This window comes from Anabrus simplex, chromosome 2, assembly GCF_040414725.1.
Source record: "Anabrus simplex isolate iqAnaSimp1 chromosome 2, ASM4041472v1, whole genome shotgun sequence".
NCBI lineage: Eukaryota > Metazoa > Arthropoda > Insecta > Orthoptera > Tettigoniidae > Anabrus > Anabrus simplex.
The window spans coordinates 214397694-214424683 of record NC_090266.1 but is presented as its reverse complement, the minus strand read 5'-3'; the positions used below and the strand labels follow the sequence as shown (position 1 = coordinate 214424683).

General features: G+C 38.3%; 1 protein-coding gene across 2 annotated transcripts in view; it reads left to right on the top strand.

Annotated features, from left to right (window-relative positions):
• The window catches only part of LOC136862754 (uncharacterized protein C16C10.8), a 121240-nt gene that overhangs the window by 79083 nt on the left and 15167 nt on the right, over positions 1-26990 (top strand). For both annotated transcript variants that reach the window (XM_067138986.2, XM_067138985.2), the window contains one exon: positions 5491-5722. In XM_067138986.2, the coding sequence (XP_066995087.2) occupies positions 5491-5722 (232 nt within the window). The remainder of the gene's footprint in view (positions 1-5490; positions 5723-26990) is intronic.

Here is a 26990-nt window from a genome sequence, read left to right as displayed (position 1 = left end):
ATTAAAAATGGAGGTAAAAAAGAAGCTCATGTACTTCGAGGCAAAAATTTGATGTGTACTACAATCAATGATGTAACTTTGCTTATATAGAATCGTTACTGTACCAGTATGTAATACTACTCCACTAGAGTACTTGTCATGGTTCATGTTTAACTTCCTTAATATACTATATCTAAAAAGCTGTTGCTAAGGACAACCATTTCCTTATACATACATCATCTTTATAGACCGTCATGCCTTTCAGCATTCAGTCTGCAAGCCTCTGTGAATTTCCTAAATGTCGCCACAATCCGCTATTTGCAACTAGGGCTGTGGCCTCATTTAGTTCTATACCTCTTATTCTTAAGTCGTTAGAAACTGAGTCTAACCATAGTCGTCTTGGTCTTCCTCTACTTCTCTTACCCTCCATAACAGAGTCCATATTATCCCAGGTAACCTATCCTCCTCCTTTCGCCTCACAATGATCCCAACACCGAAGCCGGTTTATGCGTACAGCTTCATCCATTGAGTTCGTTCCTAACTTAGCCTTTATCTCCTCATTCTGGGTACCCTCCTGCCATTGCTCCCACCTGTTTATACCAGCAATCATTCTTGGTACTTTCATGTCTTTTACTTCTAACTTATGAATAAGATATCCTGAGTACACCCAACTTTTGCTTCCGTAAAGCAAAGTTCTGTATAAGGAAGGTATTTTCTACGAGTAAGTTAACAAAGAGGGCCCTCAACATTTCTGTCAAAGTAATATCTTTACTGAAAATTCTCATTTTACGCTTCATTAACTCACTTGTGCCTTTGCAGGATGGGTCGGACTGCTAATATAATATTAGTTGAAAATTGTTTTCAGTATTGACTATAGTTGTCAGGAGCCTGTCCCCAGTATGAGACAGATCTTTTATTTCTCATTCTATTTCCTAGGCTATTTGGAAATGAATAGTATAAGTACAACCACTTGTATCTTCTCTATTTGACTGAGAGCTTTCCTTTTTGAGAAAGTACAGATTGAGACCATTTCCATTCTAAAGTTTTGTCCTTGTTGACAATAGCCTGTTTCACTAGCTCACGCTGATCTTAAATATGTGGCAGAGCCAAAAATTGGGTCTGTGCCAACCCAGTGGTAATCCACTGTGCTAATCTCTATATCCTGATGGATGCTGAATGTTAAGGGCATTTCTTTCTGTCTGAAGGCTAGAATCATGATGTTTATTGCAAATGGTGAATGAGGAGTCAACTACAGTTCTATTGAACTAAATTAGTGATCCTGACATTTATCAGCAACAGCCCAACTGCACGTGAAATTGGTGTGTTGCCGTGGCAACTAGAGCTGTCTTTGAAAGCTCTCAATCAGCTTCCTACTCCACTTTGCCCTTCTGTCCACAAATTTCAGCTTGCTCCGCTACACATGTGCCTATGCTCATCTGTCTAAGCCACAAAGCTGCTGTATTTGCCTGAATATAAGGAGAGGTTTCTATCCGAAATGTGGTTATCTTAAAATTGGATCGTCTTATTTTCACAAACTAGGAATATAAACTTAGCTTTTTTTCTTTTACTGTCCAATCAGTGTTTTTTCTTACATAGTGTGCAATTGTCAAAATACTTATTTTCGTATTGAAGTGGAGCCGTGACTGGTTTTACCCAGCATGTTTGAAAGTCAGTCCTAGCCCCCACTTAATGGAATAGAACCGAACTGTGGAAGTTTCCACTCCGCCGTTCATGTTTGGCAGGAAACAATGCATTCGATGGACGGTGTGAAGGGTGGAAAATGTGAATTATGAGACTGATTATACGCGGACTCCAACGTGATACTATGTTATGACAAAGTTAACAGCTATTATAAGGTACTGTAAATGGATATATTCTACCACGAACTTAAATATTCTAATGTGTTCGATTTTTCATATGCTTGTGCTTATGCATTTAGTGTTGTTGCTGTAATATTTGACATTCTTGTCATTCAGAAAATAGATACAATAATAAATTAATACAATTTTCAATGTCTCTTCTTTGTAATGTAACTACCATGAAACAAAAACTTTCCAACTGTATGTAAGCGACAGCCTGATACACATTTGCTACCGGGCGAGTTGGCCGTGCGCGTTGAGGCGCGCGGCTGTGAGCTTGCATCCGGGAGATAGTAGGTTCGAATCCCACTATCGGCAGCCCTGAAAATGGTTTTCCGTGGTTTCCCATTTTCACACCAGGCAAATGCTGGGGCTGTACCTTAATTAAGGCCACGGCCGCTTCCTTCCAACTCCTAGGCATTTCCTATCCCACCGTCGCCATAAGACCTATCTGTGTCGGTGCGACGTAAAGCCTCTAGCAAACACATTTGCTGTCAAACTGCAGAACAAGAGATCGCGATCATCAACAAAGTTGCACAAATAATAATAATTCCTTTCGGTTCGATTCAACTCGTGGCGATCGCCATCTTAATCGCCCATTTAATCACAAGTGTGTGCAGTGAGCGTGCGACGAACCTGTCTGTATTGCCTTATTGCCAGCACTGAAAGCAGTGTGAGCAAGTGCACGTTTCTTGAATTTCCTTTAGTATACGAGTTTTTGAAAAAAGGTAATGATATGGGTGATCACGGTGAGAAGAGAGCTACAGTAGTATTGCAGTTACATCAAACAGTGGGTCGCAGTTATGATGCAAACTTGAAACTTAAAGTGGTGAAATTTGTGGAAACTAACTATAACAGCCTTTCAGCACAAACTTACCATGTTCTACAAGCTAACGTTCGATGTTGGAAAAAATGGAAGGAAAATTAAAAGACGCTGATTGCATTTTGTAGACTGAAGGATGGCCATTTCAGAGACCTGGAAAAAGTAGCCTTGAAATATGTACAGGAGAGACGAAAGAACAATCTTCCTATTTTGCGGGAAACTATAAGAATGACAGCCTTGGAAGAGGCATCGTTATGCCAGATACAACAGCAACATTTCAATGTTAGTGTAGGATGGACTGTAAGGTTCATGCAAAGGCCACAGAACCACACTGGTACGGAGGGTGCCAAACGATTTTAGTGAAAGACTTGTAGAAATTGCTAACATATAATTAGTCCTCATATACAGCACAATTATTTGCTGTTTCAAATTGGGAATGCAGACAAAACAATCCTGTACTTTGATATGCCTTCCAACACTACAGTCGATCCAATATGTTTGTAATAATTTTATTGTGTTTACATCCCACTAACTACTTTTGACATTTTTTGTAGACGCCACGGTGCCGAGATTTTGTCCCGCAGGAGTTCCTTTATGTGCCAGTAAATATTATCACTCTCAAATGCGATTTTGTTTGACGATAAATAAATATCACTTGAGAGCACATTCACTTCCTTGTGTAAACTACTTTGTCACTTTAAGTCACAGTACACAGTTACACACTATAGCATGTGACACTACAACACTTAATAGCGGAGTACCCTGAAGTCGATTCTTGCAAGTACAGATATCAACACTGACTCGCTCTCTATAACACACACTCTCTTGAACTGACAGACAGCTCGATATATATACTGTTCGATCAACCGTCTAGAATTATCGATTTCTGGAAGGGTTCTTACAACACTCTAAATGGAACCCACTCGAAACATCGATCGACCAGCTAGTTGAATTGAGTACTCCAGTAATGGATCCAGCTTGAACTTTCGATTACTGTTTACCAATACACGTGGAAATCTCTCCAACATTCCTAATGTCTCTACATGTATCTGAATAATAAACTTTACAGTAAGTTTCCAGAACCCTTCATATGTACGAAATTATAGCAGAATACACCTAATATACGAACATTATAGTGTTTTTTATAGCTTTCGACTGTTTAGATTTTGAGGTTAAACTTATACACAATACGTATTTGAGGTTATACAAATTTATAATACATATTTATAGGGAAACCATGTGTTACTCATATTTAACATTTAATAAAATGTAATTAAAATATATTAAACATAATAATTGAAGGTTTTACAACAGTTAGGATGTTGTACCTACGACTATATACTGACACAAAGCTGTTATATTTGAGCCCCTTGAAATACCACTGAACTGAGCTAGGATCGAACCTGCCAAGTTGGGCTAGGTGGTGGTGGTGGTGGTGATTATTGTTTTAAGAGAAAGTACAACTGGGCAACCATCCTCTGTTATCTGTCTGAGCCACTGAGCCTGGCCCCAATAATTTTGAAATCTGTAGTAATTAACACCAGTGGCCGTTGAAAAATTTCGAATGACAGTGATGTTGGCAATATTGGCTGATGGAAGGAAACTTCCCCCATTCGTAATACTAAAGAGGAAAAATGTGCCAAAGGGGAAACTTCCAAGTGACATTATATTCAGATATATCGATAAAGGCTGGATGATTGCTGAATGTATGGTGCAGTAGCTGTAAGAAGTGTGGAATAGATGACCAGGTGTACTCCTGAAACAACGAGGTCTACTATGTATGGATGCATGTAAGGGGCATTTGACACCAAATGTGAAGGTAGCTGTTCCTGAACTTAAATTTAGTGATCATACCAGGAAGCATGACCTCCCAGTTGCAGGTAGATGATGATGTTTTTAATAAACCACCTTCGATGTCTCTACGGAGAATGGTTATTAGGTGGTAACTGTCCATTTACTCCTTCAGGCAAGCTGAAGAAACCATCTGAGATGTTGGGGCAATGGCTAAAGATGGCACGGCATGGAACATCATCTCACGCGATATGTGTACTTGTAATTCTCCTGTAATTATGCTAAATTAATTGTACCAGTCGTTGTTTATAATTTTATTCTTTTTGATTTCATTCTAGAATCAATTGTACACAGTTTCAAATAGTGTTGTTTGTCTAACAAGGTGGATGGATCAAAAGATGACATTGAAAGAAAATTGTGAACTTTCAGAGTCAAGTGGTGAAGGTTATTACTAAAAACAACATTGACATTATTTTTCTTTGTGACAGAATTGCTTATATTAGGTTGACACTATATTATTAGTATTTGTTAAGCTTTTGTTCACAACGTTAATACTAGGAGATGCCTACGTGTGTTCCATTTCATAACACACACAAATGAGACTCTTACAAATAATAGAAATATTTTTGCCTGAAAATCTAGATAATTTTTAGGGTATTTTTTTATATTCAAGGCATCTTATATTCGAGTTAATACTTCAGTTTAATTCTACTGTGAGGATTGTAACACCAGCCTGAGAAGATAATACAGACCCCAGTTTGAGATCTAAATATGTATCACTAAACGTTACCTTTCAAAAGGTATTATCCATTAGCTTTAATTTAAGAGAGATCATGTTATTTTCAATTTAGTTGTGTTTCTCATGTCTCAAAATGTGTTAATTTATCATCAATGTCAAATTTTCAAATAATATGAGATGAAATGTGGCAGGAATATGCAAGAGGGCTTCACATCTCAGTTGTTGCAATTCAGAGTTGGGTTCCGTTGCATTATTTCTCATTTGATGAAATGTTTAACCAATTAATATGTTAATTTCAGGGGTCAAGAATATGAGAAACATACGAAGTGCATCACTGAAGATGAAAAGTACTCAGGGAAAGATTTCACCCCTAAGCCACAGTCTTGTAAAGGCAGTCTTAAACAAGAAGCTTGGATACAATTTGTGCGAGAAATTCGACAAACAGAGCTCAACCTCACAAAAAGCGAGAGCAATTTGCTTGATGCAGTTGCAAAATATGAAAATATACCTAGGAAGAAACCCCAATTCGTGGTAAGTTGTTAGATTCATTTTTGTCGTTTATTTATTTGCTAATAAATGTGTGTACTGTGGGATATAAACTGGTAACATTAAATATAGATGTACAGTAGAACAAGTGATTGGCAGAAAATCACATCATTAGTCATTGGACCAGCCTGATTCAGTTCTCTTATCCATCTCACCTTGCTGTATTCTATCCCACTCTTCACTGCCTGACCTTCCAGATTCAATAGAGAGTCCCTCCGTGCTGACAGGTCATCACGCATATCACTTTGCAGCAATGCAGGTTAACAACCCTGTATGTTGCAGGTAGCTTTCTGATAAGATACCATGAAATGAATGTTGAGGTATTCACCATTTTACCTGGTTTCATGCAGTTCTTCACACCACCCTATCCTGGGCCAATATCCTCATTGCTACATATCTATCACATCCTACATCCTTTCTAATCTGTTTGTCATTCTGATTCCTTTGTCTCCATTGGTAATTTTTATCCCATACACTTTCCTCCAATGCTAAATGAACAGTCACCACTGATCTGCATTTAGGGCTGCTGCCCAGGTGACAAATTCCTTATCAGTTGTTTACATATAATTTTCTGAAATTATTTCAAAGAAGTTGGAAATGTATTGAACATCATCTTTGGTGAATTATTCCAACCCAAATTTGTCCTCTTATAAATGAATGTTTGCCCCAATGTATCGTCTTGAATTCCAACTTTATCTTCAGATTAAATTATCTTCCCTTCTCCATTCAAGATTTTTCATCAACTAATGACATTCCACACCAAATCCCCGCTGAAAGTCCTGAACATAACACGTAGTCAAGCTGTTTGTCTCCTTAGTCCCAAATCTCCTCAGCTCTAAGTTTGAAACATTTTTGTAACGCTACTATTTTGTCTGAAATGAAATGGCGTATGGCTTTTAGTTCCGGGAGTGTCTGAGGACATGTTCGTCCCGCCAGGCGCAGGTCTTTTGATTTGATGCCCGCAGGCGACCTGTGCGTCATGATGAGGGTGGAATGATGATGAAGACAACACATACACTCAGCCCTCACACGCTAGCAAAATTAACCAATGATTAAAATTCCTGACCTTGCCGGGAATCGAACCCGACACCCGTGTGACCAAAGGCCAGAACGCTAACCATTTAGCCATGGAGCTGGACATTTTGTCCGAAATCACCCAAAACAAAATGTTACCTTTTTGTTTTATCTTTTCCAGTTCTCGAATCAAGTAATCCTGGTGAGGATTCCATGTACTAGAACCATACTCTAATTGGGGACCTACCAATGATTTATATGCCCTCTCTTTTACATCTTTGCTACAATCCATAAATACCCTTGTAACCTTATGAAGAGATCTGTAGCCTTTATTTACAGTTATTTACAGTTACAGTTATGTCCCATCAGACTCGAAGCCCGAGAGCGGTAGACTGCTGAAGGCGAGGTAGATTGTCTAATGACATTGCAAAATTGTGCCGCATATTTCAGTCTTTTATAAGGACAGTGCGAAGTTGAATGTAGCGGGGTGGGGGAAGTTTTGGAAGGTGGAGGGTGATATCGAGAGCACCAGTGTCACTCTGTGGTGGGGGATATAGAGTGCACTACCTGTGGCCAAAATACATTAGATGACTGATAGATGGCAGCATGTGTCTTAAGACGGCAATATTGAACCCATATGAGACTCTCGTACTCGAGGTGTATGGGATGTACAAAAAGTGGGATATGGGTTCATTGAAGAGAGGAAAGTGAAAATAAAAAAAGTTTTATTTATTCAATAACAAGTCATCCCCAATCTGACTGGCTGTTTGTGATCATGACAGTTATGCAAACGATTACACATATTCAAACTCAAATGGAGATGAGCATGTACAACCCTTCTCGGATAAATTACTAATTCCATGAGCATAAGAAATTCTAATACAATGGATTTAATTAAATTGAACATTGCCTAATAAAACTGTAATATCAACTCTGCCATCAGAATTGAATTTACTTACTATGACTTTGAAATGTGCTGATTTTTACTTCATGACCAAAACCAAGTCATTGTTGATCATGAATGCAATCCAATAAGTTCCTACCCAAGACATTGCTAGTACTACTTGAATTAGGAGACAGTAGAGAAGTAGGTAGCTTACTTCTTAACTAAATATGCTATCACTCGTAACAAAATATAAATTTACTTGTGAATAACATCACGTGTCACTGTATGATCTGTAAACATATCGCTTTCTAATAGAACCCAGTAACTGTACAACAGTGTCCTATAAATCTAACATTAATCTCAAGTAGGAGACTCAAACGATAATTCAAATTATTTACAGCAAAAAAAAAAAACCTAAATAATTGCATGAGGTGGTTGAGTAGAATAGAAGAATGTTGGGCTGGTCATGCTGCAGTTTTCCCAATGTAAATGAGATGGCAGTAGATTGTTAGCAGAGAGAGACTGCTATAGAGTAGTGTCTCTAGTCAACTAAGCAACTTCCCAAATAAAACACACACACACACACACAGTCACTACTGATCTGTATTTAGGGCAATTGCCCAGGGTGCAGATTCCCTATCTTGTTTTCCTACCCTTTTCTTAAATGATTGCGAAGAAGTTTGAAATTTATTGAACATCTCCCATTGTAAGTTATTCCAATCCCTAACTCCCCTTCCTATAAACAAATATTTGCCCCAATTTGTCCTCTTGAATTCCAACTTTATCTTCATATTGTGATCTTTTCTACTTTTAAAGACGGCACTCACACTTATTTGTCTACTAATGTCATTCTGCGCCAAGTTGGAAGTAGATAGAAGGGGTGATAACACACTTGCACCAAATCAATAGATAGCTGGTCGAACATGTGAGTGCTCTTGTGGCTACGAGAGAAGTTTGTAGAGGATGATGTCAGCAGGAGGCCGAAGTACAGAATCTCATGTTCAGTTGAAATGCTGCCGATAAGGAAATCCAGTTCAAATGTTGTAGTTAAGAATGATGAAAAATTATGTGGAGACTTTCAAAGTAGTTGGTGAATACATTGTACGTCCGTAGGATTACACAGTCCACCAGCCACCAAAAAGAAAATCTAAAGGGTTTTTCTTTCAATTCCCAGAGCAGTCCACAAATGGGTTGAAGAAGGCATCAGATAGCAGCAATTATCGGATATCTTCGCACAGGGGCGCTGTCTCGTGGGAGAGGTCCAAAGGCTGGAGTGAAGCAAACTCATTTGAAGAGAAACTGGGCGAAATACCAAAATTGTAAATAAACTGGCAAAGATCGTTGTTTCCAAACATATGCTTTGAAGAATAAATGAATATATGTTGTTTTACGAACTTGGAAAATATTGAGATAAAATGTTACAATCTGACAAAAATAAAGGGAAGGAGAAGAGAAATTGAGTACTGAAGGGGAGGAGAAGGAGTACATAATACTTTAAATATATATGGCCTTTGTACAAATTGGTGCTTACTCCCATTACCTTTTAGCCATAGAGGGGGGGGGGGAGATTGAATTCAACAGCTGGACCGTGGGATAAATACTGTACCATGAGGAAGACTGAGGTACAGCAATTAAGTACTAGAGTGAAAGTATTTCTTTAACTTGGGGAGCGGACCCGGTGACCGCTCTTTCTTTATATAAGGCCACCCTCCGTTCCTATATAGACTATGGTGCCAATGCCCTAGATATGGCTTCAGATACTACTTTAGCACATCTAAATACGATTCAATTCAGCGCTCTCTGCATCTGTCTCGGTGCTCTTCATACAACGCGTACTAACACATTACTTGTGGAAGCTGGCGATCCCCCTCTAAAAATACGACTACTTATGTTAACAACAAAATACCTCTTCAAGAAATTTGCCATCATCGCTACCCCTCTCATATATATGACATTTCTTTATGTCGTACAGATTTTCAGTTTCTTGCAACAGGGCATTTGCATGATGAGTAGTGAGATTACTTTATATGGTCCCTGCCAAAGTGGACACAACTTACCAGAAACGTTGAACTTTATTTGACTATGCTTTTATTATATGTAGATTTGTATGTTTGCTGAAGTCGATTTGACTGTTGTAACGTAGCTTTCCAAGTTTGTTTGTTATGCGCGTCAGTAGGATTAGAAAGTAAAGATGGCAAACTCCTGTTCTGAGACAGAGTGGTTTGCAATGTTAGGCCTAAAAAATATTTATCGGTGATATGCCCAGTTGCAGAAGTAACACTAGAATTCAGGGCTAGGGCAACAAATGGTAACTCATTGTCCCAGTGGTTTTGCTGGTAAGAATGGAGATAGTATGGATTAGTGAAAAGAATGTTATGTGTGAGGAAAATTCTTAAGAGGTAAGAATTGCAACGTTGTCAGAGACCAAGGCTTTTAGCATTGCCGTTAGAGGAAAGATTTGGTCTTGAAGGTAAACAATAATATTAGCTCGTAATTTCCGTTGTGGACAAAGAATTATGAATTTTGAGAAACTATCTAATACTGTAAAAATATAGACATTACTCGAGCTGAATAGCAATATTTGAACATAATAGGTTTCGATGGGATAAATGGATGGCGAAGCAGAATAGGTACCTGGTGACAAAGTATTGCTAGGCTTAGTTTTCTGACCGGGTTCATAATTTTTAACTTACTGATAGATATTCTGGCACATTTTCAGCATATAGAATTGAGAAAATATCCTGGAATATATTTTAGTAATGCCCAAGTGGCCTCTAGTGGGAGAACTGTGATAATATTGTTATATCATAGGACAAAGTATATTATGTAGTACAACGTTAGGGGTGTGTTTTGGTTTGTATATTGAGATCTCTAGATATTTTAAAGGGACCGTTATACATCAGATAAGATTTGAATAATACTCTTGCAAAAAAGGTTAGCAAGTTGATGATTCTGGCAAGAAGTAAAAGGTAAAGGAAATCCTGCCAATCACTCAGTCACCACTGATCTTCATTTAGGGCAGTCGCCCAGGTGACATATTCCCTATTTGTTGTTTATCTAGCCTTTTCTTAAGTAATTGCAAAGAATTTGGAAATTTGTTGAACATCTCCCATGCTAAATTATTTCAATCCCTAACACCTCTTCCTATAAACAAATATTTGCCCCGATTTGTCCTCTTGAATCCCATCTTATCTTCATATTGTGGTATTTCGTACTTTTACTGTAAAAACACCATGCAAACTTATTTGTATACTAATGTCATTCCACGCCATCTCTCCACTGACAGCTTGGAACATACCATTTAATTAAGAAAATTAATGTAGTTTACTAGTCCACCTACTCAGTACACCTCACATTACAAGTGAAAATACATTATACTTTAATTATTTATGCATAATTTGGTACATGCTTTGTTTTCTTTTGATGACACTTCAGCCGTGGCATCTCACTAAAATATCCAATTAAGACACTGTAATGTTACTGTCCAATGACTTAATACTAATGAGTATCTGTCCTTTCAAGGATATTTAAAAACTTTTTTGTCTGCACAAGCAGCTTTGTTGTAATTTTGTTCTACCACTTTCATGGAACAATTTTGAAATTACATGTTAAAAAGAACATTATAAAATTTTCCTTCTTTATAAAATTGTTGATTGAAGTTTGGTTTAGCTTCAGTATACTGATTAAAAGTTGAAGGTTGAGCTGTAGCTTCAGAGGTGGGAGAAAATTGGAACCTTATCGGCTTTTGTTTGATCAACAGGAGAGCGCCGATGCTTTCAGATAGGAGAAATTCAATAACAAGGTTCTTTGTTATGTTCCACCCTATGGCTGGTTACCTCATTACACTATTGCGTGTATTGTAGACCTGGCCCGGAAGGCGTAATTTTAATCTACACACTAAGTTTTTATATATATAGAAGATAACAGATTCACATCCCAAGACAGTGATTTTAAATATACATACAGTACATTATCATTATAGACCATTATGCCTTTCAGTGTTCAGTCTGCAAGCCTCTGTGAATTTACTAAACGTCGCCACAATCCTCTATTTCCAACTAGTGCTGTGGCCTCATTTAGTTCTATATCTCTCATCTTTAAATCGTTAAAAACTGAGTCTAACCATCGTCTCGGTCTCCCTCTACTCCTCTTACCCTCCGTGAGAGAATCCATTATTCTCCTAGGTAACCTATCCTCCTCCATTCGTCTCACATGACCCCACCACCGAAGCCGGTTTATGCGTACAGCTTCATCCATAGAGTTCATTCCTAACTTAGTCTTTATCTCTCCGTTCCGAGTACCCTCCTGCCATTGTTCCCGCCTGTTTGTACCAGCAATCGTTCTCGCTACTTTCATGTCTGTTACTTCTAACTTATGAATTAAATATCCTGAGTCAACCCAGCTTTCGCTCCCGTAAAGCAAAGTTGGTCCGAAAAGAGACCTATGCAAAGATGGTTTCGTACGGGAGCTGACTTCCTTCTTACAGAAGACTGTTTTTCACTACTGCGAGCTCACTGCATTAGCTTTACGACACCTTGATTCAGTCTCACTTACTATCCTGGGAGAACACACACCCTAAATACTTAAAATTTTCTATCTGTTCCAGCTTTGCATCACCAATCTGACATTCCATTCTGTTGAATTTCTTACCTACTGACATCAATTTAGTCTTTGAGAGGCTAATTTTCATACCATACTCATTGCACCTATTTTCAAGTTCCAAGATATTAGACTGCAGGCTTTCGGCACAATCTGCCATTAAGACCAAGTCGTCGGCATAGGTGAGACTGCTTTCTACATTTCCCCCTAACTGAATCCCTCCCTGCCACTTTATACCTTTCAGCAGATGATCCATGTAAACTATGAACAGCAAAGGTAAAAGATTACAGCCTTGTCTAACCCCTGTAAGTACCCTGAACCAAGAACTCATTCTAACATCAATTCTCACTGCAGCCCAATTGTCAAAATAAATGCCTTTGATTGATTTCAGTAATCTACCCTTATTCCATAGTCCCCCCGTATGGCGAACATCTTTTCCCTGGGTACCCTGTCATATGCTTTTTCTAGATCTACGAAACATAAGCAGCACAACTGTCTATTCCTCTCGTAACATTTTTCAATTACTTGGCGCATACTGAAAATCTGATCCTGAAAGCCCCTCTGTGGTCTGAAACCACACTGGTTTTCATCCAACTTCGTCTCAACTACTGATCGCACTCTCTCTTCCAAGATGCAAGTGAGTACTTTGCCATCCTGTTCCCTTGCTTGTAGATAGGTGCAATTACTGTTTTTGTCCAATCTGAAGGTTCCTTACCAACATCCCATGCTAATCTTACTACTCTATGAAGCCATTCCATTCCTGCCCTTCCCACTATACTTCACCATTTCAGGTCTAATTTCATCTATTCCTGTTGCTTTATGACAATGGAGTTTATTTACCATCCTTTCCACTTCCTCAAGCAAAATTTCACCAACATCATTTTCTTCCTCCCCATGAACTTGGTTGTTCACGACACCACCATGAAGATTTCCTTTTACGTTGAGAAGATTTTCAAAGTATTCCCTCCACCTGTCCAGTGCTTCCCTGGGATCTGTTATGAGTTCACCTGAATTACTCAAAACACTGTTCATTTCCTTTTTCCCCTCCCTTCCTAAGATTCATTATTGCTGTCCAGAAAGTTCCCAGCTGCTTGACCTAGCCTTTCCAGGTTATTACCAAAATCTTCCCATGACTTCTTTTTTGATTCAACAGCTATTTGTTTCGCTCTGTTTCTTTCATCTACGTACAAATCCCTGTCTGCCTCGGCCCTTGTTTGGAGCCATTTCTGATAAGCCTTCTTTTTACGTTTACAAGCTGCTTTCACTTCATCATTCCACCAAGATGTTCGATTTTTCCCGTCTTTACACACAGTTGTTCCTAGTCATTCCCTTGGTGTTTCTACAACAGCATCCCTGTATGCCACCCATTCACTTTCTATATCCTTAACCTGCTTACTGTCCACTGTTCAAAACTTCTCACTAATCATATCCATGTACTTCTGTCTAATTTCCTCTTCCTGGAGATTTTCTACCCTTATTCGTTTGCAGACAGATTTCATTTTCTCTATCCTAGGCCTAGATATACTTAGTTCATTACAGATCAGATAGTGGTCTGTATCATCGAAAAATCCCCCCCCCCAAAAAAAAACCGTACATTCCTAACAGACTTCCTGAATTCGATGTCGGTTAAGATATAGTCTATTATGGATTTGGTATCCCTAGCCTCCCTTCCATGTGTAGCAGTGAATAGCCTTATGCTTGGAGAATGTATTTGTAGCAGCTAAACCCATACTAGCACAGAAGTCCAGGAAACGCTTCCCGTACCCATTAGCTTCCATATTGTCCCCACATTTACAAATCACCCTTTCGTATCCTTCAGTTTTATTTCCAACTCTCGCATTGAAATTGCCCGTTAACACTATCCTATCCTTGCTGTTGACCCTGACTACGATGTCACTCAATGCTTCGTAGAACATGTCAATTTCAATCTCATTCGAACCCTCACATGGTGAATACACTGAGACAATTCTCATTCTAATTCCTCTAACTGCCAAATCTACCCACATCATTCGCTCATTTACGTGCCTAACAGAAACTATGTTGCGTGCAAAGGTATTCCTGATAAACAACCCTACCCCATACTCTGCCCTTCCCTTTCTAACACCCGTCAGGTACACTTTATAATCTCCTATCTCTTCCTCGCTATCTCCCCTTACCCGTATATCACGTACTCCTAGCACATCCAGATACATCTTCTTTGCTGACTCGGCCAGTTCTACATTTTTTCTTCCATAAGCCCCATTAATATTGATAGCTCCCCATCGAATTCCATTTCGTTTGCCAAGTTGTCTCCAAGGAGTCCGTCGCCTGTCAAATGGGAGTGGGACACCGTTATTCCCATAGGTCCGAGGCTTGCTTAAAATGTTCTGAGCTTGGTAAATTCATGAAGGAGGATGCTACCCTACTTGCACATAGTCCAAGTGAGGATCTCTCCTCTAACGGGTTAGGGACCACCGTTGGATTGTATAGTCCTAGCCGCCTGTGCACAAGGAGGGCCACGGCTCAGAGTATGTCCGAGATGCTCACTCCCATTCCATAGTAACTGGTATCACGACTCTCAGGACCACTTACTAGGCCACTCAGCCATTGCCATGGTTCACGAACTAGGACGTGACTACATTAACCCACATCATGAAATAGTGCCTTTTGAACAGACACTTCAACTTCGTACGTCAAACGGTTTTGGAGGGATGAATAATTATGTTTCCGGAACTAACTTCATTTAATCCCTTACTGGTGGAATGTTTTAAAATATTGTAATGGTTATAGCATCCGCCATGCCAAGTCGCTACGCGCCGAGCTCGTCACCCATCGCTTCACCCCCTTAGGCTCGAGCGCGCCGATCGCGAGCAACATTTAAGTTCTGGGCGGGCCCTTCTCTCTTCTGTCCGTGGTCGCGCCGCATGGGACGACGGAAATTACTCGACGATTAATCTGGAGTCTTCCATCTCGCGAGGTTCCTGGAGACATCTAGCATCCGGACTGTTCTGGAAGGCCCAGAGCAGGTATATAAGGAGAGGAGTAACTTGGAGTGAGAGTTAGATGGAGTTAGTGAGTAAAAGTGAGTGAGAGCGAGATTGAGCTCGCTGGAGCGCAGTCAGTGATGGCCTAGGAGAGTGCAGCCTGATGAATTATCTGCCTGTTGGAGCCGAGGACTCGTTCCTGGTCCCCTAACGTCGCGTGTGTGTGTGTGTGCGTGTGTGTGCGCGCGCGCGCGCATCCCATGTGGCTGGCTGCTGGAGAAGAACCTTGGGTGTTCTGGAGTGACAAAGAAGGGAACATTGTGTGACGACGTGACGACGTGTGTAGACTGCGAACGGGGTTCAACGGATTGGGTGAACAGCGGATACTACCCCAACCTGCGAGACTGACGTGTAGGCTGTGGACCGTGACAGCGCTAACGAGTGTGACTGAGTGGCTGAGTGAATGTAGTATAAATATAGATAAGAAAAGTGTTTTTCCACCAATCAATACACAATTTATTTTAAATAGATTAAACTAGTACCGGTTTCGGCTCTTTAACGGCCATCATCAGCTTGTACATGGTTTGTTTCCAGCCATTAGACAATTCACAAGTTGTTATTGTATTAGACATCCGGATGTCTAATGGGGGATGGAAATGTATACAGTAGCATGTAATTAAAATATCAGTAGTGAAGGTAAAAAGTTACAATAAGTTAGAACATGAGTACGTAGGACATATTAAAACATATGGGTCATAATATCAAACACTTACAAAGTTTTAACACATTAAAATTTGGTAAGTATAGGTAGACACTTGTTAAAAATTTTTAGTTCATGTTACATAGGTTCCATTCTTCTATCTTCTGTGTAGTTCCTTTGCTTTTATGTTATGTTGATTTTAGCTGTGTATGGTAATCTTCGAGAAAGTTCTGAAGCTGGTATGCGTCATATTGATATGGACCTTTGTCATGAAGAAATTTTTTATATTGTGTTATATATTCCAACTTGTGATGTACTCTGGTAAGTTTTAATATAGTAAACAGCAGGTCTTGAGTTTGAATTAGAAGTAGTTGGTGGCAACACCTCTCTCGTCTACGTTTGTGGTGTGTATGGAAAGAGTACTTACTTTAGTTGTTGTGGAAGTCTTGTGCTGTTGTGTTTGAAGGCTTGTTGTGTTCTACCGCGAGTGCGCCTGGGGCTCATATTAGCTGTGGAGGGGAAGAAGGAGTGGCCGTTGGGGAAGTCGGGGCGGAGTCGGGCTTGTGATTCGTTGGTTTGGGAGCGTGTGTTTACTGTTTTGAGGTAATCATTCTTTAGTGCCGGAATGGCTTTGTCAAAAATGATGCTGGTTTTTTTCAGTAATATCATTAATGTTATGATTGGGGTTAACGTATTGGTCTAAAGAAATGTAGAAATCTTCGGTTATGTTGAGCAGTGGGCCCTTGGAGTTTATGTTTAGTATCGTCATGTCGTTATTGATGTCTGTGAAACTATGCTTGGATTCTTCTACATGTTGGCCTATTGATGAGAAATGGTTATGTTTTACTGCATTTATGTGTTCATTGTAACGGATGGTGAAGTTTCTGCCTGTACGTCCTATGTAACTTGTGTCACAGTTGTTACATTTGATACGGTAGACACCTGATTGGTTGTATTTATTGTTATTATATTGACTGTTTTAGTGTTATGTATAATGTTGGTACTATTGTGTGTGGTTTTGAATGCTATTTTCATGTTGTGCTTCTTGAAAATATTAGTTATAGTATATATATGGGTGTTGTTAAAGGTAAATAGGGCATAGTCTTTTTTTGGGTTTGGTTGATTTTGCTAATTTAGTTTTAGGTTGTGATTTTATTTTGTGAATGATTTTGTTGACCATTTCTTTGCTCTATCCGTTATGCTTAGCTATGTCGTGGATTAACTTCAGTTCATTGTTTTGGTCTTCTGTTGTCATTGGGATGTTAAAAGCTCTATAAATCATACTATAATAGGCTGATCTTTTTTGTGTATTGGGATGAATGGAGCCATTTTTTATGGTATTTGAGGTGTGTGTGGGTTTCCTGTAGATCTTGTAAGATAAGTGGTTGTCGTGTCTGGTTATTGTAAAGTCTAGGTAATTTAGTGTACGGTTATTTTCGGTTTCTTTGGTGAATTTAATTTGTGGATCTAGAGTGTTAAGTTTGTCTAGTATAGCTTGTGCGTCAGTGGATCTATTATCTAAAATTACGAAGATATCGTCAACAAATCTGCACCAAAAATGTATATTATCTATTTCTTTGATTGACGTGTGTTCTAAGTAATCTATATATATTTCTGCTAATATTCCGGAGGCAGGAGACCCCATAGGTAGGCCTTGTTGCATCATCCTACCAGAATATTATAGCTACCATTACCGAAACAGAACTTGCTTTACAAAGGATCCCATATGACGTACAAGACGAAGTCAGACACGAAATCAGCAGAAAGATCCCGCAGTACATCAATAACATTCACAATAATAACCTAAACATGAATACCACCAATAGATCAAACTTAAACAAACTTAAAAATAAAATAAAACAGAACAATTTACTAGTAACGAAGGCCGACAAAGGCAACACTACGGTTATAATGGATAAAAATGAATACATAACAAAGACTAAAAAATGTTTCCAAGACAATACTTTTTCTGTTAAACACCGAGATCCAACCAATAACATACAAAGGAATTTAAAAATCTTACTTAAAAGCACACACTTTCTTCTCAACGAAACTGAATCCTACCCAAAAATACATAAAGAAGACGTACCTATGAGACCAATTATAAACTATAGAGCCAGTCCAACCTACAAATTATCGCAATTCATCCAAAAAATTTTAAAAAGGCACTATACATTTTTAGCAAACAAAACAATACTAAACTCAATAGATTTCTGCAACAGAACCAAAGAGCTAAAGATCGAACAACACCACACCCTTGTTTCATTTGACATAATAATTATGTACCCTAACATTCCTGTTAAACAAACAATCAAAATAATAGAATCTAACCTAAAAAACAATAGCAACTTGAGCACCTTAGAAATAAACGAATTCATAAACTTACTTGATTTCGTCATAAACAATAACTATTCCAGATTTCACGATACCATTTATCAGCAACGAGGCCTACCTATGGGGGTCTCCTGCCTCCGGAATATTAGCAGAAATATATATAGATTACTTAGAACACACGTCAATCAAAGAAATAGATAATATACATTTTTGGTGCAGATTTGTTGACGATATCTTCGTAATTTTAGATAATAGATCCACTGACGCACAAGCTATACTAGACAAACTTAACACTCTAGATCCACAAATTAAATTCACCAAAGAAACCGAAAATAACCGTACACTAAATTACCTAGACTTAACAATAACCAGACACGACAACCACTTATCTTACAAGATCTACAGGAAACCCACACACACCTCAAATACCATAAAAAATGACTCCATTCATCCCAATACACAAAAAAGAGCAGCCTATTATAGTATGATTTATAGAGCTTTTAACATCCCAATGACAACAGAAGACCAAAACAATGAATTGAAGTTAATCCACGACATAGCTAAACATTGCAACTAATGAAAATCATTTTATTTTCCGTATTGAAAGAATCTCAATAATAATAATAATAATAATATAAAAGAATTTATTGGACTCCAACCTATTCAATACATTACTGGATGTTAACATTTTTAGTTAAACATCGTTAAAATGGAGACATGTTTCGCCCTCCCTGTGGGGCATCATCAGTCATATCAAAGCACCTCAAAATTAAACCAGACGTCTGGTTGGAAATTACGAACAATATATGTAAGAAAGAATACATTAAAAACACGTACAAAGTCCTATCCTAAACGAAATAACAACAGACTAGTTACACATAGTAAAATACGCTAGTGGTTTCTTAATATTAAAATGAGGTTATCATATGCACAGTATAAAAATGGAAGTAATCAAAGTCCGTATGATATTGAGTTCGATGCTAGTTCTGCGTAGTATATACAAATGTTGGCAAAATAAAACACAATTTATAATTACTGTACACTTATTTCTAATTGTTAAAATTGATGAGGTAAAACATTCCAATTTGTCTATTTGTAATTTGGCTCCAACCAAAATAATTCGCCCTAGGATTCATGAGGTAGTCAACTCCGTTGGTCACTCTCTATTTAAATGGAGTGCACAGTGCAAGTGAACAGCTTTTGTTGATTATAAACTGAGGCTGTGCTAAGACAGAGTTAAAACAACACCAGCTTCAAATGAAGATAGTTAAAAACATCATTAGGTTCTTCCTAGTTGACTAAAAATTTGTGTATGTTTTGTTGTTGAGTGTGGGAAAGTCAGTTGTTGGTTGAATGGGCAACGGTCGAAAATGTTGTGCAGTGCAATCGGTGTTTGAGCTGTCCTACATGTGAGGGAAATCTGAAAATGGAGGATTTGTCTTAATTAGTTAAGTGAAATGACGGAAAAAGAAAAGAAACGGGAAATCATTGAGAAATGAAAAATGTGAAAGTTGAAAATTTACCTTGAAAGCTGTTGAGCTGTTACCTAATTGTTAGGAGGTTTGTGGAGCACTGGCTGTCGCTAATGTCCTGCTCCTCATGTTGTACGTGTGACGTCTTAGAGGAGGGGAGTGGATTTGAGAAGGCGGCGCTGTGGGTATGTGATTGGCGCTTGGGGAGGAGTTGTGTGTATTGGAGGGAGAATAGGGGCGTGATGAGTTGAGCGGCTTAGTGGGGGTGCTTGGAGAGCTTGTTTTGAGGATGTTAACAAGTCTTTTGTCTTTCAGATTTAAACTATTGAGCGAAAATATTAATTGTTCGTAAAGAGGGCTTCGGTTGTCTATTGGATCATTTAAATTCTTATTCTTATTATATTTTTGGTCCAAAAAAAATGTATAAATTTTCGAACTCGGTCATGAGCCTGCCTTTATCTAGTCTTTTTAAAATTTGGAGATCCTGTTCGATTGTGGTAAAGCTATGTCCGGTGTCTTTCATATGGATGCTCATGGCTGAGTGTTTATTGTGCTTTTGGGCATTGAAATGTTCTGCATATCTAATTGCAAAGCTCCTACCAGTTTGACCGATATATGAACTGTTACATTCAGCACATTTCAGTCTATAAATGCCAGAGCCCGAAAATTTATTGTTGTCCGAGTTTATCTTATTGTGGTTGAAAAATAGCTTTTGATTAGAATTATGGGTCTTATAGGCTACCCTAATATCATGTTTTTTTAAAGGGGTAGCGATTTGATGTATAATGAGGTTAATGTAGGTGAATGATGCATATTTAGGCTTATTAATTTTTATTGGGGAGAGGTTTGTGGCCAATTTCAATTTCACTTTATTGATTATTTTCTGTATGATTGAGGGATTGTATCCATTGAAAACAGCTATTTCTTTTATGGTACTTATTTCTTTTTTTAAATTGACGGTTGACATGGGAATTTTTAACGCTCTGTACACTAAACTGTAAAATGAGGCTTGTTTGTGCGATTGTGGGTGAAGAGAATTTTGTTTTATGGTTGTGGGAATGAATGAAGGTTTTCTGTGAATCTGGAAATCGAAATTGTTTAAGGTCCTGGTGATTGTAATGTCTAAAAAATTGATGAAATTATTGTCCTCATCTTCTTTAGTAAACTTGATGCAATTGTCAAGGCTGTTTAAGTAAGTTAGTATGTCTTCACATTTCAATGCCCAAAAGCACAATAAACACTCAGCCATGAGCATCCATATGAAAGACACCGGACATAGCTTTACCACAATCGAACAGGATCTCCAAATTTTAAAAAGACTAGATAAAGGCAGGCTCATGACCGAGTTCGAAAATTTATACATTTTTTTGGACCAAAAATATAATAAGAATAAGAATTTAAATGATCCAATAGACAACCGAAGCCCTCTTTACGAACAATTAATATTTTCGCTCAATAGTTTAAATCTGAAAGACAAAAGACTTGTTAACATCCTCAAAACAAGCTCTCCAAGCACCCCCACTAAGCCGCTCAACTCATCACGCCCCTATTCTCCCTCCAATACACACAACTCCTCCCCAAGCGCCAATCACATACCCACAGCGCCGCCTTCTCAAATCCACTCCCCTCCTCTAAGACGTCACACGTACAACACGAGGAGCAGGACATTAGCGACAGCCAGTGCTCCACAAACCTCCTAACAATTAGGTAACAGCTCAACAGCTTTCAAGGTAAATTTTCAACTTTCACATTTTTCATTTCTCAATGATTTCCCGTTTCTTTTCTTTTTCCGTCATTTCACTTAACTAATTAAGACAAATCCTCCATTTTCAGATTTCCCTCACATGTAGGACAGCTCAAACACCGATTGCACTGCACAACATTTTCGACCGTTGCCCATTCAACCAACAACTGACTTTCCCACACTCAACAACAAAACATACGCAAATTTTTAGTCAACTAGGAAGAACCTAATGATGTTTTTAACTATCTTCATTTGAAGCTGGTGTTGTTTTAACTCTGTCTTAGCACAGCCTCAGTTTATAATCAACAAAAGCTGTTCACTTGCACTGTGCACTCCATTTAAATAGAGAGTGACCAACGGAGTTGACTACCTCATGAATCCTAGGGCGAATTATTTTGGTTGGAGCCAAATTACAAATAGACAAATTGGAATGTTTTACCTCATCAATTTTAACAATTAGAAATAAGTGTACAGTAATTATAAATTGTGTTTTATTTTGCCAACATTTGTATATACTACGCAGAACTAGCATCGAACTCAATATCATACGGACTTTGATTACTTCCATTTTTATACTGTGCATATGATAACCTCATTTTAATATTAAGAAACCACTAGCGTATTTTACTATGTGTAACTAGTCTGTTGTTATTTCGTTTAGGATAGGACTTTGTACGTGTTTTTAATGTATTCTTTCTTACATATATTGTTCGTAATTTCCAACCAGACGTCTGGTTTAATTTTGAGGTGCTTTGATATGACTGATGATGCCCCACATGGAGGGCGAAACATGTCTCCATTTTAACGATGTTTAGCTAAAAATGTTAACATCCAGTAATGTATTGAATAGGTTGGAGTCCAATAAATTCTTTTATATTATTATTATTATTATTATTATTATTATTATAGCTAAACATAACGGATACAGCAAGGAAATGGTCAACAAAATCATTCACAAAATAAAATCACAACCTAAAACTAAATTAGCAAAATCAACCAAACCCAAAAAAGACTATGCCCTATTTACCTTTAACAACACCCATATATATACTATAACTAATATTTTCAAGAAGCACAACATGAAAATAGCATTCAAAACCACACATAATAGTACCAACATTATACATAACACTGAAACAGTCAATATAATAACAATAAATACAACCAATCAGGTGTCTACCGTATCAAATGTAACAACTGTGACACAAGTTACATAGGACGTACAGGCAGAAACTTCACCATCCGTTACAATGAACATATAAATGCAGTAAAACATAACCATTTCTCATCAATAGGCCAACATGTAGAAGAATCCAAGCATAGTTTCACAGACATCAATAACGACATGACGATACTAAACATAAACTCCAAGGGCCCACTGCTCAACATAACCGAAGATTTCTACATTTCTTTAGACCAATACGCTAACCCCAATCATAACATTAATGATATTACTGAAAAAACCAGCATCATTTTTGACAAAGCCATTCCGGCACTAAAGAACGATTACCTCAAAATAGTAAACACACGCTCCAACAAACCAACGAATTACAAGCCTGACCCCGCCCCTACTTCCCCAACGGCCACTCCTTCTTCCCCTCCACCAACATCCCCCTCCACAGCTAATATGAGCCCCAGGCGCACTCGCGGTAGAACACAACAAGCCTTCAAACACAACGGCACAAGACTTCCACAACAACTAAAGTAAGTACTCTTTCCATACACATACCACCGGTATACTTATATTACCTCATCTTTACAGACTACAACCACAAACGTAGACGAGAGAGGTGTTGCCACCAACTACTTCTAATTCAAACTCAAGACCTGCTGTTTACTATATTAAAACTTACCAGAGTACATCACAAGTTGGAATATATAACACAATATAAAAAATTTCTTCATGACAAAGGTCCATATCAATATGACGCATACCAGCTTCAGAACTTTCTCGAAGATTACCATACACAGCTAAAATCAACATAACATAAAAGCAAAGGAACTACACAGAAGATAGAAGAATGGAACCTATGTAACATGAACTAAAAATTTTTAACAAGTGTCTACCTATACTTACCAAATTTTAATGTGTTAAAACTTTGTAAGTGTTTTATATTATGACCCATATGTTTTAATATGTCCTACATACTCATGTTCTAACTTATTGCAACTTTTCACCTTCACTACTGATATTTTAATTACATGCTACTGTATACATTTCCATCCCCCATTAGACATCCGGATGTCTAATACAATAACAACTTGTGAATTGTCTAATGGCTGGAAACAAACCATGTACAAGCTGATGATGGCCGTTAAAGAGCCGAAACCGGTACTAGTTTAATCTATTTAAAATAAATTGTGTATTGATTGGTGGAAAAACACTTTTCTTATCTATACTTTGAATCTGTCAATACGGAAAATGAAATTTATAAATAATAATGTAGTATAAATAATCGGGGACCCTGTGTGTATGTGTCATTGTAGATGGGACATGAGAAACTAAGAGAGAGAGCGAGCGCGAATCGTGTGTGTAACCGTATACTTGTGTAACTTGTAATCTCGGCTATCGTCTGTATGTGTGTAAATTGGTAATTGTAGTGGTAAGTTAATAAATCTTAGAAATAGGACGCTACCAGGTTCTGTACTCATTTATTTATTTATCTACCTCGCCAACACGTTACAATATTTCCTACTTTACATATAGGATTTAAAAATATGTAGGCCTACCACCATTTGGAATTTTGTCTTCGTACGTAAATGGTTTTGGAGGATTGAGTATTTTTGTTTTTGGGTCTTAAACCCCATTTAACACCCTCAGTAATTAACCTTTTTAATAATTAAAAATATGCATTTGGCTTCACGTCCCACTAATTACTTTTATGGTTTTCGGAGACGCCTGGATGCCTGAATTTAATCCCGCAGGAGTTCTTTTACATGCCAGTAACTGTGAGTAAATCTACTGACAAGAGGCTAGCCACTCAGCCCGACTACTCTTTTTTCACACCAGGTAAATGCTGGGGCTGTGCCTTAACCCGGGGTTACTCGCATGGTGAGCGCGGCTCTCACCTTGTTAGTGTATTGCTTGTTGTTGGAATATTACAACAACTCTGCTTTTGAAATTCCATATACCTTTCAGACAGATTGTTAGGAATGGGAGGTATCAGTTATTTCCATTATCTTTGAAAATGAAGACCCTCAATCCATTATTAGGCATGACAGTGCATGCTTGGTGAGCGGTGCACTCAGCAGCGAGTAACAGTGCTACTCGATTTTGCGCATTGTAATAAGTCATGGTTTGTCTTATGCGTATGTTTAATGTGAAATTTTTATATTATGATCGTTGTTAGTGTATTTACACAAGTTATAATGGCATCCACTGATCACGTAATTTTGTGGTTGGGTAAAATGTTGGAGGAAGTGTACTTGAGCACCGAAAGTGAATTTCATATACAGATAAGGTTTGCGAATGTGATGCTAACTCTGAAGCAGAATGTCTGCAAGTTCTGAGTAAGAAGAGGCACGTTCATCGATTGAAGGCTGTATTCCATTCGTTTTAGGAAAGAATAGTATTTCCTAGTGGGGCCTCCATGCTCTCGCTACAAATGTTCGAACCCAGAAACAGTGTTTCAGGAAAGAAGCTGAAAGGAACAGAAGTGATGGCTTATTTTGTAAAATTTTTGTTTCCTGTTATGCTGGATTATAAGTTTGCATTACTTAGTTCATAGTGAGCATACTTCTCCTATCTAATTTTTTTTTAAATTTAAGTATTCGTATTCCGAGATAGTTTGTGTTCTCCTTGGTCCTGTTTCTTGATACGGGGTTGCGGATGGAGTGAGATGAATTTATATTGCATGTTTTACGGCCGGATTCCCTTCCTGTTGGCAACCTCAGTTGAGGAGCTAGCTAATGGAGATGAAATGAATGACCGTGAATGAAATTGGATAAGGAGGTGGAGGGAATCAGCTGTGGCCTATGAATAGGAATTGACCTGGCATTTGCCTGGAAGTAAAAATGGGAAACCATAGAAAACCATTCTCAGGCAGCCGGCGGTGGGGTTCGAACCCACACTTCTCCCGAATACAGAGCTTAGCTCCATAGCCGTATCGCATTAACATACGCTGCCACTCCACTCACTCGTATTCCTAAATAAATAACTTTCTCAAATTGCCGTATAAAAATACCTCCATGGACATATTATGTCCTTTGAACACAAAGGTTGAACGATGGCCTTTGAACACGAAAGGTTGAACGGCCTGCATAAGCAGAAACGTATTAAGAAGAAGAACACAAAGGTGAGCGCTGCGCTCACTAGCGAGTAACGGTGCACTTAAAAAACTAACAAGTAGTGCCGGGTTATTTAAGGCTGAGGTCCTTTCTTTCCCGATTGTAGCCCTTTCCTTTCCCATCGTTGACAAAAATAGCTACCTGTGTCGGTGCAACATAAAGAAAATTGAAAAAAAAAAAGTACCTTCTTTTATTTATCACGTATAACATCATTTGAAATAGCGTGTTCTTTTGTGGTGGTGTTACTTCACATTTGGGTATGAAATTCATGGCATTAAATCCATCATAAATAAAAATATCCCTCGATTATTGCTTCTTACTCACTCTTTGCATTTGCAGCTTGCAGCGCTAGCGTGTGCTTTAACTGACGGAAGTCCCCTAGAGTGCTCTGAACCTCGTGACTAGTACATTCCACATTCATTAGCTGTGCAAGAAGAATTAGAATTTGGATAATCCAAATGATTTACAGGGGGGTATCTTAATGGTAGACTAAAAGTGAAAAGAAATTAAGTAGATGAATTATAGATCAAACCTGTATGTTGAAAAAAGTCAAAACATAAAATAATGGAAAAGCAAAGATCTTGGATGACCTGAAATTTATAAGACCAAGAAAATTGTTTAACATTAAGTTGAGTAGTTCCAAGTGTCTTTAACCCATCATTGGAAATTGAAGTACATTGTGTACTAGTAGACAAAAGCTGGGGATTAGAAGTAGTTTACTTTAAAGTTTGAAAAAGGTAGTCACTAATTAAAGAAATAGGTACCACATACAAAAAAGCTGCATTTTTATCATTGTATTTAAATTGATTGTTTTATGAGGTAGTGCCATGCGTACATCCACGCCTTGAGGAAATGCTGCCGATGCTAGCGTGGAGGACACCATTCAGTGCATACTGCAGGAGCCTGGCGTAGTGAGGTTGCTAGCTGATGCAATTGCAGGCAACACTAAAAGTAAAGTTTTAAATAGAGTGGAGGAGGTACTGTCCGAGATCAGGACTTTCAACGAGGAACTCAGGAAACAACTTTGTGTAAAGGAGTAAAAATGAACAATTGCAGGAAAGCTTGGAGGAGCTAAGAACATCTTCTAAAGAAGAAATTATCTCTTGGGCTGATGATTTCGAGTAATACCAGAGGAGAGACAATCTGTGCGTGTTTGGTGTGCCTGAGACTGAAGGAGAAAACACTGACCCGCTACATTGGATGTTGCACGAAAGATAGGAGCAGACATTCAATTAGCTGATGTTTCGCCCAGTC